We start from the raw sequence: 17565 nt of genomic DNA, 5'->3' as shown, positions 1-17565 counted from the left end.
CCCCTTTCTAAATAAACCCTGCTTTATATATTTTCTTCTCTAATGTTAAACTTCAACATGTGAGGGAGCAGCACTCACCAGCAACCACCAATATCAAAAACTGTGTGTGGAGGGGTCCCAATGAGACTGAAGCCTGCCTTCTGACTCATAGCCGTTGCTAGGGAGTTGTCAGGAAAGGGTTCTTGTGATTGTCACATCATTATTTGTGATGTCACTGTTTGCATATCAAACAAGGTATTTCTCAACATTTTAGTACCCAATAACAATTCCACTGTCTGGGGTTTATTTAGGTCAGGCTGACCATGGTTGTGGGTCAGAGTACCTGTGAGATGACTATTGTTCCAAGATGGAGGATATATTCCAAAAACGGCATTGCCCACATCAAGTTCTCCCTATCAGAAGGGACACCTAAGGATTTAACTCTGGAAATTCGCCATTCCCTGGAGTCCCTCCTCAGTATGGAAACTCTCTCAGTGCCTTACTATTCACCAGAGGGACACTACCACATGGATTTACTTTAAGGTTCTTGCCCAAATAAATTGTGAAATGTGTGAACCCTTTGTCCAGGAGACTTTCATCATATAATCAGCATCTCTAGGCATGCCAAAACAAAGTCACTGTTCAGGAAAGGCGGGACAACCAGTAACCACTCCAAAAAGACTAGAATACCCCAATTACATCTGCATGAGGCTCTGCAGCTTCTCGCGGGCAACACTCCTTCTGCAAGTGTTGTGAGCAGCTTATCAGCCACCTGTGGAGGGCAGCTGCCCAGGAAGCACCAAGGGGAACTTCATTCCCCTCCCTTAGGAGGCTCAAGACGGTCCTCAGCTTGGACTGGGAAGGAGGGGGCCATGGGGGGGCCCTCCTCCCTTTGTTTCCCTGCCCCACTATTCATTCACCTGCTTCACACTAACATCGATGAGTTAAAGGAGATAAAGATGCTGCATTAAGTGAGACAAAGATGCTGAATCCAAATATTTCAATTGAAAACAACAATAAAAAATTACCTGCTGTACCTCTCTGTTTACTTGTGAATAGAGAAACTTGAGGATATTTCATGTGGCTTTAAAAATTTGCAAATGGGGCTGGGATGTGGCTCAAGTGGGAAGAGCACTGGCCTGGCATGCGCGGGGCCCTGGGTTCGATCCTTAGCACCACATAAAAATAAAACATGTTGTGTCCACCGAAAACTAAAAAAATATTTAAAAAAAATAAATAAAAATTTGCAAATAATCATTGCATCGAGAATGCAAATATTTCAGCAAATTAGTTACTTTCTATACCAGTTCACATAAGTGATCAAATGTGAACTCTTTTTTCCACTGCTTCTGCAGTCCCTAACATTCCAAGCTGATGGTCATCACCAGGGACTTTGTGACAAAATGGCCCCAGGTTGACTATCCCTCAGACACATCCTCTGAGTTGAATTATCTTTTTGAAATGTCTAAGGGGATAAGTGGTGATATTTTGGATGAGTACCAAGGACATCTTCTTCACTGCTCTTCTCTGTAACCTGTTATATCACCTGCTCATCGAAGTCACACATCAGATGTTACGAGTCATGGATTAGCCCAGAGATTGTAACCCAAGAGCTTCTGTTACTTTAATATCTCTGGAATGATAAATTGTCTTCTAAATTCTAGTGAGATATTTGGGGACCCCTAAGTAGCTTCAGGATGGCGAATGGTCAGGGCACCAGAAAGACCAAGGCATGCTTAAAGGGTAGACAAATTTTTAATTATTCTGATTTATAATTGATGGGAGCGTTGAAATATTGAACCACACCCGTGAGACCTCAGGAAGGAAAAAGAGATGAGTCATGAGTGAATCCGCAAGGGCTAATGAACTAATCCATCATGTAAAAATACCAGAAACCTACACGAGAGCCCCTAAATGTGGTGTGTGAACTTCTGGGTTGGTGGACACACAGAGGTGCTGGAAGTTTGGGACCTCCAGGTGGGACCTGGAAGGTTCCTAATTCCCTAACCCCATAGCTTGCCCTACATCTCTTCTATCTGGCTCTTCCTGGGTTGTATCCTTTATCATAAACTAGTGTAAGGGTAAAAGAAATTGAAGTTAAAGCGTAAAAGTTAAAGGGTAAAAGACCGGGTGTTGTAAAAGTTTCTAAGCTGCAAGGTCTGAGTTAAAATGTAAAGGAGGTATTGTTAGGTTTCTATGTTATCTGCAAAACCTGAAATTTCTGTAGCTGTTAAGACAATGCTTAGAACCGCCCAGTAAACATTTCCCCTGGCTGTTTGGTTGTTTAATAATTCAGGACTCTGTGTAACTGGTCACTGTAGTCCTTTAGGCCCTAAAACCAATCAGTTTAAATGTGTACCCCGTTTAGAAATGACCTATCACTCCAGCCTGACCTGTTCCAGCCAATGAATGAACTAATCATGTTTAGGAGTTGTTGTTCAATTTTACGCGCCTCATGATGATTTGTTCTGATGTATACAAAGCCCTCCGCCCTCCCCAAAAAGTGTACTTAAGCAGTGCTCAGCCCCTGCTTGGGGCTCTGGGCTGCTTTCCTTTCTTGAGTGGGCACGGAGCCCCAGCATGCTGGTTCAATAAATCCCCTTCTGCCAATTGCATGAGTGGTCACTTGGTGGTCTCTTTCTCCGACGTTTCGCGGGACCCTTACATTAGTAATACTAAGAACTTTCATGAACCCTGTGAGTCCTTTTAGCAAATTAGCAATCATGAAGGAACGGGGAGAGTGTGGGAACTTGACGCCATAGCCAATCTTGGCACAAATGTGGGTACTTTTGAATCCCCAATTTTTCACTTGCATCTGACATAAGGGTTGTCTTGGGGGACTCAGCCGTTAAACCTGTGGAGTCAATTAGTGTCAGAATCCAGTGGAATCTTAAAAATGGCTAAGAAGAACCAGAAATATGTTTACTATCATGAGTCTGAAAAATGGGTATGTTTAATTTTAATTTTTATTTTAAGTTGTAGTTGGACACAATGCCTTTATTTTATTTATTTATTTTTATGTGGTGCTGAGGATCGAACCCGGGGCCTCACACATGCTAGGCGAGTGCTTTACTGCTGAGCCACAATCCCAGCCCTAATTTTAATTTTTTATTTTAAAAAAATGTTTAATTTTTTAAGCCATTATTGTATCCCATCCCACAACACAAGCATGACTCAGCATGAGTGACATGACAAAGTACTGACATGCACATAAAACAGGTAGAAAGAGCCACCCTGGCAACAGTTTTGCCATTCTATTAACACTTTCCATAACACAGAGATCCACTTCAAGGGCTGGGGTTGTAGTGAAGTGGCACCCCCTTTCTCCACAGAAAAGCGCTCTTCACCATGGCTGATTTTAGGACTGTCAGCAAAAGAGTCTCTGTGAAACAGTCCAATGGAGATAAACTTCCTATTTTCCTGTCGCCCTGTTTACTTGGCCGCTGGCAGGGAAGATACCAGCACTCCAGGTGCTGGACACCCCCCTTACTAGTTTTTCACAAACATATCCAGTATAGTACTTTGTAGAAATGTGCAAACAAGGCCTCTGGCCTTGAGCTGGGCTTCACAGAGATGTCTACATTTTTTTTTTTTAATATTTATTTATTAGTTTTTCGGTGGACACAACATCTTTGTTTGTATGTGGTGCTGAGGATCGAACCTGGACCGCACGCATGCCAGGCAAGCACGCTACCACTTGAGCCACATCCCCAGCCCCGAGATGTCTACATTTTTAAGATAAGTTACAAATGGGCTCCATGGTAACAGCTGGCAGGGGGAGGGAAGAAAGGGGAAAAGAGGCTCTCCCCTTCTCAGGTGTGGTCCTTGAAGAGTTAACTTGCCCAGAACAGTGAAAGAAAAAGCTGCTTTTCTGTGAACTTCTGAGCCCCTCCCCTTACATACTGGGTATAAAACTCTGAAACTCCCTGAACTCGGGGTTCAAGGGATTGATTACAGCAAAAGCTGTGCCCTCTGAACCTGGCTGCAGCCAAATAAAACTGTTTCCTGCTATCTTCGGTGCCTTGCCTCATCTGTCCCTACAACAGTAGCTTAGTGGTAGAGTGCTGGCCTAGCATGCAGGAGGAACTGGGTTCGATTCTTAGCACCACATGTAAATAAGTAAAATAAAGGTCCATTGACAACTAAAAAGATTAAAAAAAAAGAATTAGCCACTGAGAAAGACAACGTAATTTTTGTTAAGTTTCTTTTTTAAAAAAAAAATGAATTTCTTTTTTTAAAAATATTTATTTATTTTTGTTGTAGTTGGATACAATACCTTTATTTTAATATGGTGCTGAGGACCGAACCCAGGACATCGAACGTGCTATGTGATCACCCTACCACTGAGCCACAACCCAAGCCCCTGTTAAGTTTCTTTCCAACTGTGGTTTCTGGAGAGCATTACATGTATAATAATTTGCATCAGGCATTTCATATTTCTTAGACTTATAGAATTATTTCACATGGGGAGTTTTCACTAGACAGTGTTTATTAACACTGAAAAAATTTTCAAATATTTCTCACATTTACAGGGTTTGGATGAGGTGTGCATTTTTTACATGTTGTAAGTTGCAGGCCAATGGATAATTTTTCCACATTTGTTTAAATTGTTTAAATGTGTTCTTCCATCACTTCAAGTTCAACTTGGAGAATGAGAGAGAAGCTTTCCCAGGCTGATAATATTGTAGGCTTTCTTTCTCTGGTCTTCTCACATGGGCCAGTAGGGTTGTGTGAAAAAAATGTCCCACATTCTATATACAGAATTTGTCCCAGTAAAAGTCTTTAATGCTTGGGTAGTACCATATTGATTTTTTTTCATGTACTTCTAACCGAAATGACTGAATACATAAGCATGTCACACTCATAAGGCTATTCTCCACTGTGAGTCCTTTCATGTTTATACAAGGAGCTGGAACGCCTGAAGGCTAGCCCACATTGCTTACATTTGTTAAGTCCATCCATCTCCACTGTTCTGTGTAAGAGCATGTGTTTTCGAAAGCTGTCGAAACAGACAAATGTTTTCCCACATTCCTGACAGTCATAAGGCTTCTTCTGCTCGCCGTGTGTTCTCATGTGACTTCGAAAGTAAGTAAGACAACTGAAGCCTTTCCCACACTGCTTACATTTATACGGCTTCTTCCCTGTGTGAGTGGTTTCATGGTTTCGAAAGGAAGCAGCGTATTTAAAGGTCTTACCACACTCTTTACATTCATAAGGTTGCTCTCCATTGTGAGTGAGTTCATGGATTCGAAGAGAACTAGGATAAAAAAAACCTTGATCGCACACCTTGCATTTGTAATTCCACTCTCCGCTGTGAGTTGCCATGTGCCTTCGAACTGAGTGGGAATAAGTGAACGTTCTGCCACACTTCTTACATTCATAGGGTTTCTCTCCAGTGTGAGTTCGTTCGTGTATTCGAAGGTGACTGGGATGTCGGAAGGTCTTATCACATAGCTTACATTTATAGGGCTTCTGTCCACTGCGAATCCTTTTATGTATGTGAAGGGAACTGGAATTCAGTAAGTTTTTCCCACACTGCTGGCGTTCATGTGTTTCCTCTCTCATGTGACTTGCTTTATGATTTCGAAGGAAACTGGGATAAGGAAATCCTTTGCCACCTGTGTGTCTTTCAGCGTGATGGGGATGAGTGAACTTTCTCCCACACTGCTCATGTTGGTAGGGTTTCTCTCTAGTGTGTATCCTTTCATGTTTTCGAAGGTAACTGGGCAGCCTAAAGGCCTTATCACACCCTTGGCATTCATAGGGTTTGTCTCTGTATTCCTGATACTCAAACGGTCTGCGTCTAGACCTCTTAAATGATGAATGACCAATGGCCACTCCTCCAGCCACGTGGCTTCCACTTGCTTTGGGTCTAGGAGTTTTCTTGGCCACAATATGATCTGGAATCTGGCTGAAGGTTTTTCCTTCTTTATGCTCACGGAGTCTCTCTGCCACTTGACTTCTATAAAATATGAGAATCACATCATTAAGGGTTTGCTTATACACAGTTTTACATCTATTAACATATTCAATGTATACTGTAAAATTTAAAAGGAAAGTATAGGCTTTATATCCAGCTCAAATTTTTCAAACTTGAACTCAATGCTCTGTAACACAGCTAGATCAGAATTATTATCAAAACAGCAATATTTGTTTTTTTTTTAAAAGAAAGAGTGAGAGACAGAGAGAGAGAGAGAGAGAGAGAGAGAGAGAGAATTTTTTTTAATATTTATTTTTTAGTTTCGGCGGACACAACATCTTTGTTTGTATGTGGTGCTGAGGATCGAAACCGGGCTGCACACATGCCAGGCGAACTCGCTACCGCTTGAGCCACATCCCCAGCCCCAAAACAGCAATATTTGTATGAAGCATTCTAATACTGTTCCAAGGTGACTTATTTTGCAAACCGTAAGAATGTATATTACATGTGAATATATATTTTTAGAGGAAAATTTCTAAGTAAACTTGAAATTAGGCTCTTAATTTTTTCCTTCACTTATTTTTTTTTTAATATTTATTTTTTAGTTTTAGATGGACACAATGTCTTTAATTTATTTTTATGTGGTGCTGAGGATCCAACTCAGTGCCTCACGCATGCCAGACGAGCACGCTACCACTTGAGTCACATCCCAAGCCCCTTCACTTGTTTTTTAAGATTTTCTGACAATCTAAGATCCTCTTCAGAGACCCTGCTATCAGGTATATATTACCTTAGATTTCTCTTTGGATTTTTGTACTGATCTTCCATGTTCTGATGTTCCCATGTTTTCCCTAAAACATACATCCAGACAAGTAATTATGGGTGATTGCAAGATTATAAATTGATTGTTATTATTGTGCTCATGGTATACCCCAGCCATGCTTGACTGATTCACCACAATGTAATCTTACCATATTTTATTTTATTTTCATTTTTTTTTCAGTTGTAGGTGGACACAATATCTTTATTTATTTATTTATATGTGGTGCTGAGGATCAAACCCATTGCATCATCCATACTAGGCGAGTGCTCTACCACTGAGCCACAACCCCAGCCTCATCTTTTTTTTTTTTTTAATTTGTTATATGTGACAGCAGAATGCACTACAATTCATATTACACATATAGACCACAATTTTTCATATCTCTGGTTGTACACAAAGTAGAGTCACAGCATTCATGTCTTCATACATGTACTTAGGGTAATGATGTCCATCTCATTCCACCACCTTTCCTCCCCCCCCCTTCCCTTTGCCCTATCTAGAGTTCATCTACTCTTACCATATTTTATTTTATTTTTTATTTTTTTTATATTAATATTTATTTTTTAGTTTTCGGCGGGCACAACATCTTTGTTTGTATGTGGTGCTGAGGATCGAACCCGGGCCGCACACATGCCAGGCAAGCGCGCTACCGCTTGAGCCACATCCCCAGCCCCTCTTACCATATTTTAAATCACTGGACAGCATCCATGATCAAGACACTCATCTTCAAATTAAAAGAATTTTTACCTACAAAGGACCAGTTCTTGAGGGTTTCCTGCATCACATCTCTGTAGAGTTTCTTCTGGGAAGACTTCAGCAAAGCCCACTCCTCCTGGGTGAAGTTCACAGCCACATCCTCAAAGGTCAGTGGGTCCTGAAACATCCCACATGTTTCCAAAAGGAAGGACAAGGCTCACAGAGTGGTGATCCGTGCTCAGTTCATAAGACAGTTACAGGCTGCATCAGACTCCACTCACCCATTCTCTGACTTCTTAACCAGACTCTTCCTCTGTGTCTGTGCATGCATTCTCCCCCAACGCGACTAAGACTGAACTATGCAGTACAGTCTCACCCAAATAGGAAGAATAGGCCTCTGGTCAGTGAGTATATGCATAACATGCAGCTTGAATCACCCCTAGTATCTCCTCACTGGAGCCCAGGTTCCCAACAAACGAACCCTTGGGACACACTCAAAATCATACACAGACCGCAGCGGTGTCCAAAAGCAGATTTATGTAAGCAGAAAAATGAATCGGCTAAGATGAAGACAAGTCAGTGGAAATTATGCAGCTGAGAAAGAGAAAAATAAGTATGAAATTAATTGTGTCTTGCAGGAATTGTTTAAAATTCTTCACTGAAAAGGAAAATGGTACAAGTTATGAACTGGGATCACCTAAAGAAAAGAATGTTAGAAAAAAGAAAAATGGGGTACCACAAAATATCTACTTTCCTTATTCTTATCTGATCATTATAATAGATGGATACTTGTGCAGAATGATAATATTGACAGTGTACTGGGTGGTTATAGGTACTGAGATATCAGGTGAATGGCAGTAATTGATTATATGGGACAGGAAGGAGGAATTGGGACCATACTCATGTGTCATGAAACAGTGGAGTGTTATTTGAAGGTGGATTTAGATTAATTGTAAAGGCATATTTCAAATTCTAGGGAAACTCCTTGAAAATTTTAGATGACATATAATAATATGCTAATACAACAAAGAAAATGGATCATATAGGGGGCTGGGGTTATAGCTAGTGGTAGAGCACTTACCTAGCACATGCGAGGCACTGGTTTCGAACCTCAGCACTACATTAAAATAAATAAAATAAAGGTATTATGTCCATCTACAACTAAAAATATTTCTTTAAAAAATAGAGTCATATAAAAAACTCAATTGAAATGAGAGGGCAGAGCTGGGCATGGTGGCACACACCTATAATCCCAGCGATTCGGGAGGCTGAGACAGGAGGGATCATAGGTTCAAAGCCAGCCTCAGCAATGGCAAGGCGCTAAGCAACTCAGTGAGACCCTGTCTCTAAATAAAATACAAACAGGGCTGGGGATGTGGCTCACTGGTTGAGTGCCTCTGAGTTCAATCTCTAGTACCCCCCATCAAAAAAATGAGAAGACAGAGAAAGAAAAGCTTTTTAAAAAAAGGACAACAAAAATATTAAAGTTGTCAATATGACAATTTGATTATGTCAATGATTCAATTTAAATGGGAATTATGTAAATACACCTATTCAAAGACAGAGTAAAGTACAGGTGGTGGCACACACCTGTAATCCCAGTGACTGGGAGGCTAAGATAGGAAGATCATGAGTTCAAAGCCAGCCTCCGCAAAAGCGAGGCACTAAACAACTCAGTGAGACCCTGTTTCTAAATAAAATATAAAATAGGGCTGAGGGTGCGGCTCAGTGGTTGATTTCCCTGATTACAATCCCTGATGGAAAGAAAGAAAGAAAGAAAGAAAGAAAGGTAAGAAGGAAGGAAGGAAGGAAGGAAGGAAGGAAGGAAGGAAGGAAGGAGGGAGGGAGGGAGGGAGGGAGGGAGGGAGGGAGATTGATTTTTTTAAGAAGACCAAAGTTCTTTTATCTATAAGAAAAAACATTCTGCAAATAAAGATACGGGAAAAGGAGAGAAGGGAGGGGAGATGTCAATAAAAGGATTCCAAATTTCAGATGTATAGGAGGCATGAACTCAAGAGATCCTTGTCCAACATGGTGACCACTGTTAATAACAATGCATTCTGCTCTGCAAAGTAACTCTGGGTTCAATTTTTTTTTTTTAAGTTGGACACAATATCTTTATTTATTTATCTTTATGTGGTGCTGTGGATCAAACCCAGGGCCTCACACATGCTAGACAAGCGCTCTACCGCTGAACCACAACCCCAGCCCATGGGGTTCAATTTTAAGTGTTATTATCACATACACTCTCACACACACACCACACACACACACACACACACACACGTATGTAAAGTAATGCATCTAGTAATTAGTTCTCTTTACCCATTCCATGATGTACACATATATAAAACATCCCCTTCTAAATTGTAGGTATATTTGACGACCAATCTCTGCAGCTCGAACCTGCCACTAAGGCACTCCTGATTTTTGGCTCTAGCGGGGATGCCCCTTTTGCCAATAAATCAGTTTCCTCCTTCTCTCTTATACTACCTTTGCATCTCTTTCCCTCTCCCCTATACTATGTTTGCGTCCTCTTCCCTCCTCCTTATACTACCTTTGCGACATGGGTAATGTGTCCTCTCTGCCGGTCGACTCTCCCCTACAATGCCTCTTGGATAACCTCAAAACCCTCTCCTTGACACCAGACATCAAACCCAAAAAATTGATCAAATATAGCACCCAGGCCTGGCCCACTTATCCCTTAGACAACCAAAGCAGATGGGTTCCTGGATCCCTCCATTCTAAGGGATCTCTACAATTACTGTGAGCACTCGAAAAAATGGGTAAAAAGCTGCTATATCAAAGCTTTCTTCTTGCTTGTGCTCTCTGCACCTCTTGCAGACCTCTGCAAATTTTTCTAGCTTGCAAACCAACTCCCCTAACCACCGATCCCCAACTTTCTCCTCCTCCGGACTCATCCACTTCTTTTGACCTTGCTGAGGAACCTCCACTCTATCACCCGGCTCAAAGAAGGTCCTCACCCTCAATCTTCTGCCCCAGCCCCTCCGCCGTCACCCCCACCTGAACAACCTGATCTCTCCCCTCCAATTACTAGATCAAACCCCCTTGCTCAGGTAGCAGGTACTGAAGGAATCCCTTCACCCACTCACTCCTCTCTTCTCCTGTCAGTACCCACACCAGGTCCCACCAGGTCCTCTTACCAGCTAACCCAAAGCTCAAATGAGCTGAGGAGAGCCCTCAGACCCCTATCCAAGATCTGGTGAAAATGGCCTTTAAAGTTGCTTTGTTATCACTGAAAACAGGTTACTAACAATTGTCCCTTACAGGCTTTTTGGGATACTCACTCCCATCTTTCCCTCTGCTCTACCTGTTCTACTGCTCAAGTTTTCCTTTCTAGGAAAATCCCAAACCCCTTTCCCATTATTCTTTCATATCTCCTTCTTCATTGTCAGATCCACAGGAGCTGCTCTCAGCCCCACCTTCCCGTCTTCCCCCTCCCTACCCGGCCCACAGAAAAGTCTTAACTGACCTTCTCCAGAATCTTCACCATGGCTGATTTTAGGACTGTCAGCAAAAGAGTCCCTACAAAAAAGTTTAATGTAGATAAACTTCCTCTTTTCGTGTTGCCCTGTTTTACTTGGACACTGGCTGGGAAAAATCAGCACTCCAAAAGCTAGACACCCCCTTACTAGTTTTTCACAAAATATGTAAACAAGGCCTCTGGCCTTGAGCTGAGCTTCACAGAGATGGCTACATTTCTAAGATAAGGAAGTTACCAACTGGGCTCCATGGGAACAGCTGGCAGGGGGAGGAGAGAAAGGGAAGCAAAAGCTCTCCCCCTCCCAGGTGTCTTTGAAGGGTTAACTTGCCCAGAACAGAGGGGAAAAAAAAAAAAACTGCTTTTTTGTGAACTTCTTCTGGCAGATTGTGAACTTCTGAGCCCCTCCCCTCACATGCTGGGTGCAAAATTCTGAAACTACCTAAACTTGGGGTTCAATGGATTAATTGATTACAACATAAGCCATGCCCTCCGAATCTGGCTGCAACAAAATAAGACTGTTTCCCTATCTTTGGTGCTATCTTAGGTGCCTTACCTTGTGTACCCCTTCAACAGTATAATTCTATACACTTAAACATTGTTTATGTTTTCATGAAATGGTAAACAGATGTGATTAATTGTGTACTGCAAATAACAAAATATCTCATTAAAATGGAATAATTTGCCTAAATTCAGAAATTTACAAGTATTGTTTCAAAATGTGAATAAAGAAGGAGTTAACAGATGGGAAAGAGAAATTAGAAGGTTCTAGGTATGGATTTAAGAGAAGGAAAATGTGTTTCTGGATAAGAGAGTCTATGTGATTAAGTAAATAAGAGGGTTTAAGCAAGTGATAAAGAAGGTCTGTGTAAGTTGATTATATATGTAAGTTTTTTGAGCAAGTAATCTTGAAGGAATTAAGCATTATACAACTATGGTTAAACAACAACTGTTATTTTACAATATTGTAATATGTTATTTCTTTAAGAGCTAAACTTGATTAATATAAAACATCAATAGGAATTGTGGTACTATCACTCTTCTTTGTATATTAAATGTGTTCATATTTTCCAGGTATATAAGTCATTAAGATAGAAACTTTAAAAAAAATTATATCAAGCTGATGTTCTCCAAAAGGTTGCATGGTAATTTTAGGCTTATAAAAATAACATATTGGAGATTTATTTATATCATTTAATGTTCTATAACTGGACCTGTCATCAATAAGATTAATATAAAGTTCTATAAACTGGGGTACAATTTAAATGTAATCATATTGTGTTAGCGAGTATTCATGTGACATCAAGCAACAATATATGTAAACTTTATAAAACGATATTTAAAAAACAAAGATCAGTTCAATACTAGAACACTTTACCTAAGATTTATAAAGAGCCCCGCCTTACCAGAGATAAGGGTCTGCCTCCCATCTTATTACATGTCAGAATGACTCCAAAGTAGGCCAGACTTCAGCTAAAGCCCATTACTCTTAATTTAAACTGAAACTGACTTTGCTGGATGTTTAAGATTAAGACTTAACAAGTTAAGTTAAAATGGCCAAGAAAACCAATATTTGGCTCTTGCCCTCTGAATCATTCTGAAATCCAGGGAACAGGGAACTTCTCTAAAGAGCTTTGCAACTCTGGGCCACATAACCTCCTGATCAGGGAGATTAATGAGACCACTGGAGAATGAAAAGCCAATCACTGCATTTGCTGTGAATAGGAGGGTCATTGGAGACAGGAGACATCCCTGATGATTCCAAGGGAAGCCACATGGTCAAGCAAGACCTGAACCCATCCTAGCGCAAATGACACTAGCAGAACTAGGAAGCTGCTCTCAAGTTCCCCTACGGCTGACTCTTAACGATAGATAGAAACAAAGTCAATTTTTACCAGCTTGATCTTAAACACCTACCAAAAACAGTTAAGCCAAAAACACAGTCATTCCTAGGAGTAATGAAGGACAAGGACAGCTAGAAAAGAGGAGACAGCAACTAGGCCAACAGGCTCCATGGGGAATGTTCAGTCAAGTATGGCCTTGGCTCCTCCCCCTCACAGGACCCCTATTAGTCCTCTTTATGTTTCTCCTAATAGGACCATGACTATTAAATTGCCTACAGAAGTTCCTTCAAGATCAGATACACAAATTCACCAGTCAGTCAATCACTACCAGCCCCTGATGCCCAAGACAGAGACCTACGACTCTTGACCAACTCCTCTGGCTCCAGAGACTCTGTGCCCATCTAAAACCCTCTCTAACCCCTTTTTCCAGTTTTCACAACCCCTCTTTCACTTCCTAGGAATGAGAACTACTCTCCAGCAGGTCCACTCTGCTTATTCTGTCTGCTCTACAGTATCTCCACAAGGAAGCATCAAACCTAAACTCCCCACACCTCAGATGAGGAGCCACCACCCAGGCAAAGACTGGTAGATCAACTTCACTCATGTGCCTAGGCACAAAAAGCTTCACTACCTACTTACTTTGGTTGATACTTTTTCAGGTTGGATAGAAGCCTCCCCTACATCCAGGGAGATTGCTAACACTGTCACCTCCATCCTCATCCAGCAGATCATTCCCAGGTTCGAACTTCCTGCCTCCATCCAGTCAGACAACAGTCTGGCCTTCATTCTCAGGTTGTTCCACTAGTCTCCAAAGGCCTCAACATCACTTGGAGGCTCCACATCTCCTACCAACCCCAATCCCTGGGTAAGGTTGAGAGGCCTAACGGCATTCTCAAGGATCATCTCACTAAACTTGCTATTGAACTCAGGCTCTTCTGGCCCAATCTCCTGCCATTGGCCCTCACCTGAATTCAGGTAGCCCCAAGAACTCCCTCAGGCCTTAGCCCCTTTGAGCTACTCTCTGGGTGCCCTTTCTTAACCAACCAAAGCATTCCAATCACTCCTCCTCCCCTTGTGTCCTACCTGCCCTATCTCACACTTCTATGCAAATTCCTAAGGGAACATGCAGACCAGTGCCTTCCTGTTCCATTCATTGCCTCAATCCCCGCACAACCACCAACCGAATTGGACCCTCTTCAACGAGGTGACTCAGTCTTACTTCAAGAACGATGGACAGGACCCCATAGAGTCAGAGTTACTACCCCAATGGTGACCAAGCTTTTGGGCCACTCCCTCTGGTACCATGTCTTCCACCTTAAAAAGGCACCTGTTCCAAATGTCCAGTCCTGGACTTCCACCATACCTACCAAACTCAAAATTTTTTGCCAACTCTCTTCTTCTTTTACTAATCATTAATCTCTCTCAAGTTTCTATCCCAACCACAGATGGTGCTTTAACATCCAAGTGACTTGGCACCAGGATGACACCACCCACTCTCAATGTATGGGTCAAGGCAATTGCCCTTCCACTGGCTGCAAGCAGGCTGTCACCCTTAACATTACTGGATTCAATCAAGCCACCTCCAATACTTCCTAGAGTCCCTACTACAGGACCAGTGGCTGATACCAAGAATCTCCTCCATCCAGGACTGGTTTGATGCCATCGATGACTTATGGCTTCAAGAAACCTTTATGGACTTTGTCCCTGCCAAAATAACTGTCTATAGCCACTGGGTGTTATTTCTAGCTGCCTTGGTATTCCCAGACCTGTCCCCGGAACATTCCTCCAATTTCCCTCCTAGGTCCCACCATTAAGCAGGAAATAGCCAGAGGATTTTACGCTGCCCCCATGTCACCTAGAAAAACAAAAAGGGAGGAATGTTAGGTGCAGGACAGGCTGAACTATGTTATCTGCAGGGCAGGCTGAACAAATGTTAGCTGCAGGATAGCCCACACACTCAAACCCCCCTCTGTCTTGTCCTTTATCACCTGTTTGTGTCAAGGCTGAACACTCAACCCCCCCCCCCAAGGCTGAACATTTAACCCCCTGCAGCTTGCAGACCCAGAGGCCCCATTAGATTTGGGCTATAAACACTCCCTCCTGCAGGGCCCCTCTCTCTCTTGCTGTCTCTCTTGCTCTTGCTCTCTCTTTCTTTTCTCCTTTGTTGCAGTGCTGCAATAAAGATCTCTTGTTTGCTCCAAGTGTTGTGGTCATTTTCCTTTCACCCTGCCCTTACCCCTGGCAACTACTGCCCACAGGCAGACCCGGACGTGCTTCCTCCCTCCAATAGACCACTGGGTGAGACCTGTCCTCTTAATTATATGAAAAAGGGACTGAAATTATGCAATCTGATTGGCTTATTAAATCCAAAGCTCAAAGAGCTTGACTGGCTCACGCCAGCATCACAGATTAGCACAAACACCCCGCCCCCCCATCAATCACCACTGCAGAGCCAATACAGAAACCTAGAAACCCCCCCAGGAGAACAGACACTGGTACCCGCCAAGGGCCCCTTTCCTGGCTTTAAATAAATCTTACTACCCCACCCCCACCCCCAGTCCCAGGATCTCATTCTTTGAATTTGCAAAGGCAAAGAACCCACCCGCCTGTACAACTCCGTCTTAAAATCGGGTCGTTCCTTCTCGTGGGCCACTACTCCCACCCTCGCCACGCACAGCAACTGCCTCACTGAGGTCGGTTTTCCTAGTTTTGGGGGAGAATTCTTCACGGATTCGAAACCCGCTTCCCAAACACCGAGAAAAATCAAGGCAATCAGGTCGGTCCGCGGAGGAAGGAGGGACGGACTCGGTTCTGCGAGCTGGGAGCCTGCGCTCGCGCCTCCCTCTCCGCGCAGTCCCCGGCCGCGCGGGGATGCGCTCTCCCAACTGCCCAGAGCGGGTCCCCCGGTCAGAGGACCGACGGGACAGGACGCCGGTCCGGCTGCCTGACGAGCGAGTGGCTTCCGCAGCAGACTCCGCGGGACTCCGCAGCTGCCGCGGGAGGCTGGGTCCCTTTCCCGGCCGCTCCCACCCACCTCTGGGGATCCCCGGCAGCGGCACTCACCATTTTCGGGCTTCTGGGAGCTCCAGGTGAGCTCGCTGAGACACACCGAGCAACAGGGCGACGGAACCCCTTGGGACCTCCCTGGGCAGAGGGAGCTTAGAGCGCCATAGACCCGGAAAGGAGCACTGGGCGGCGCCAGGGGCGCGCTCCCGACGCCCCACTCCGGGTGGGACGCCTCCCAGAGGCCAGCCTCCACTCTCTGATTGGCTGGAGACCCATGGCCCACCTCCTCAGCCTGAGGGTATGAAAAATAACAACCCCCAAGAAAAAGGGGAGTAAGACCACCAGAGACCAAGATGGATGTAAGCAGCAAAGAGGTGTTTATTGCGAGCTAGCTCGGTTCTCCCCGCACACACAGCAACTGGTGACCCTGAGAGGCCCGAGCCCAGGGTTTGCAGCAGTTTTATACACTCTTTGGGGAAGTCAGGGACTTCACATACATCATAGCATCGCTTAGCAAATCATCACAGACCGCGGGAAAATCATAAAACAACTCTAAAACATGATTAGCACATTCACTGGCGGGAACAAGTTGGGTAGGGGTGATTGGTTAATACAAGAGGGGGATTTGTTTGAACTGATTGGTTTAAGCCATGAGGGGTGTTTGTGCTGAACTACATGGTTTCCCAACACCATAAACTGCTGGGAGGGTCATCTGGCATCCCATTGTCTCATGCTGATTGGTGGCTGCTAGGGGATTGCTATGGGTCCCCACCTAGCCTGACTGAGTCAGGGTCACCTGGTGCAGCAGATCTCTCCTGTTATTTGTAGATAAACAATTTTGAAGGGTGGGAATGTGCCTAGGAGTGCTCTGTGGGTCTATCCAAGGACAAAGATGATGTCCCTTCCTTGGACAGGCTGTTCTCCGAGGTAGAGGCTGGTTTTTCAAGGTGTTTCTCAACTCAGTGAGACCCTGTCTCTAAATAAAATACAAAATAGGGCTGGGATGTGGCTCAGTGGCCAAGTGCCCCTGAGTTCAATCTCCAGTATCCCCCAAAAAGGAACTTAGATATGAAAACCAATATTCTGTGCTGGAGCATCAAGAAGAACCTGGAGACCAGGTAACTAAGCAAAAGAAGGACTGGAGGGTTTGGTTTGGTTTTTTACTATTCATTGAGGCATAATTGATACATAAAGAGCCACACATTTGTTTGTTTTGTACTGGGAATTGAATCCAGGGGTATTTTACCACTGAGCTACATCCCCAGCCCTTTTTTATTTTTCATTTTGAGATAGGGGAGCTGCACATTTAAAAATATTTTTTTAGTTGTCAATAAACCTTTATTTATTTATATGTGGTGCTAAAATGGTGAAGGCGTTCCTGCACCTGCTGTCTGAAGGGTCACTGAAAGGAAAGTGACCACAACACTCGGAGCAAACAAGAGATCTTTATTGCAGCAGTGCAACAAAGGAGAAAAGAAAGAAAGAGAAAGAGAGAGAGAGAGAGGAGAAAGAGAGAGCAAGAGCAAGAGAGACAGAGGAAGAGAGAGAGAGAGAGACAGAGCAAGAGAGCAAGAGAGAGAGGGGCCCTGCAGGAGGGAGTTTTTATAGCCCTAATCTAATGGGGCCTCTGGGTCTGCAAGCTGCCTTATTGGCACAAGGGGGGTTAAGTGTTCAGCCTTGACACAAACAGGTGATAAAGGACCAGACAGAGGGAGGTTTGAGTGTGTGGGCTATCCTGCAGCTAACATTTGTTCAGCCTGCCCTGCCGACAATATAGTTCAGTGCCGGGTTTCTG

At 43.5% G+C, this 17565-nt stretch overlaps 1 protein-coding gene across 1 annotated transcript; it reads right to left on the bottom strand.

Annotated features, from left to right (window-relative positions):
- Positions 1-4447: 4447 nt before the first annotated feature.
- Positions 4448-15981, bottom strand: LOC124088065 (zinc finger protein 20). Its single transcript, XM_046437416.2, has 4 exons — positions 15828-15981; positions 7470-7596; positions 6690-6750; positions 4448-5941 (listed from the first exon to the last, which is right to left on the bottom strand). Exons 1-4 carry the CDS (start codon positions 15828-15830, stop codon positions 4849-4851), a joined length of 1284 nt encoding a protein of 427 aa, XP_046293372.1. The 5' UTR covers positions 15831-15981; the 3' UTR covers positions 4448-4848.
- Between the last annotated feature and the right edge of the window lie 1584 nt (positions 15982-17565).

This window comes from Marmota monax, unplaced genomic scaffold (genome assembly GCF_021218885.2).
Source record: "Marmota monax isolate L192 unplaced genomic scaffold, Marmota_monax_Labrador192_F-V1.1 WCK01_AAM20220418_F8-fsc00021, whole genome shotgun sequence".
Lineage (NCBI taxonomy): Eukaryota > Metazoa > Chordata > Mammalia > Rodentia > Sciuridae > Marmota > Marmota monax.
Note: the sequence above shows the minus strand (reverse complement) of the source record. Positions and strands in the feature narration are given on the sequence as shown.

Coding starts and splice junctions, on each gene's coding strand:
- LOC124088065 (XM_046437416.2), bottom strand. Junction 6,751..7,469: donor CAAGAACTGGTCCTTTGTAG/GTAAAAATTCTT, acceptor TGTATGTTTTAG/GGAAAACATGGGAACATCAG. Junction 5,942..6,689: donor AATCCAAAGAGAAATCTAAG/GTAATATATACC, acceptor CATATTTTATAG/AAGTCAAGTGGCAGAGAGAC.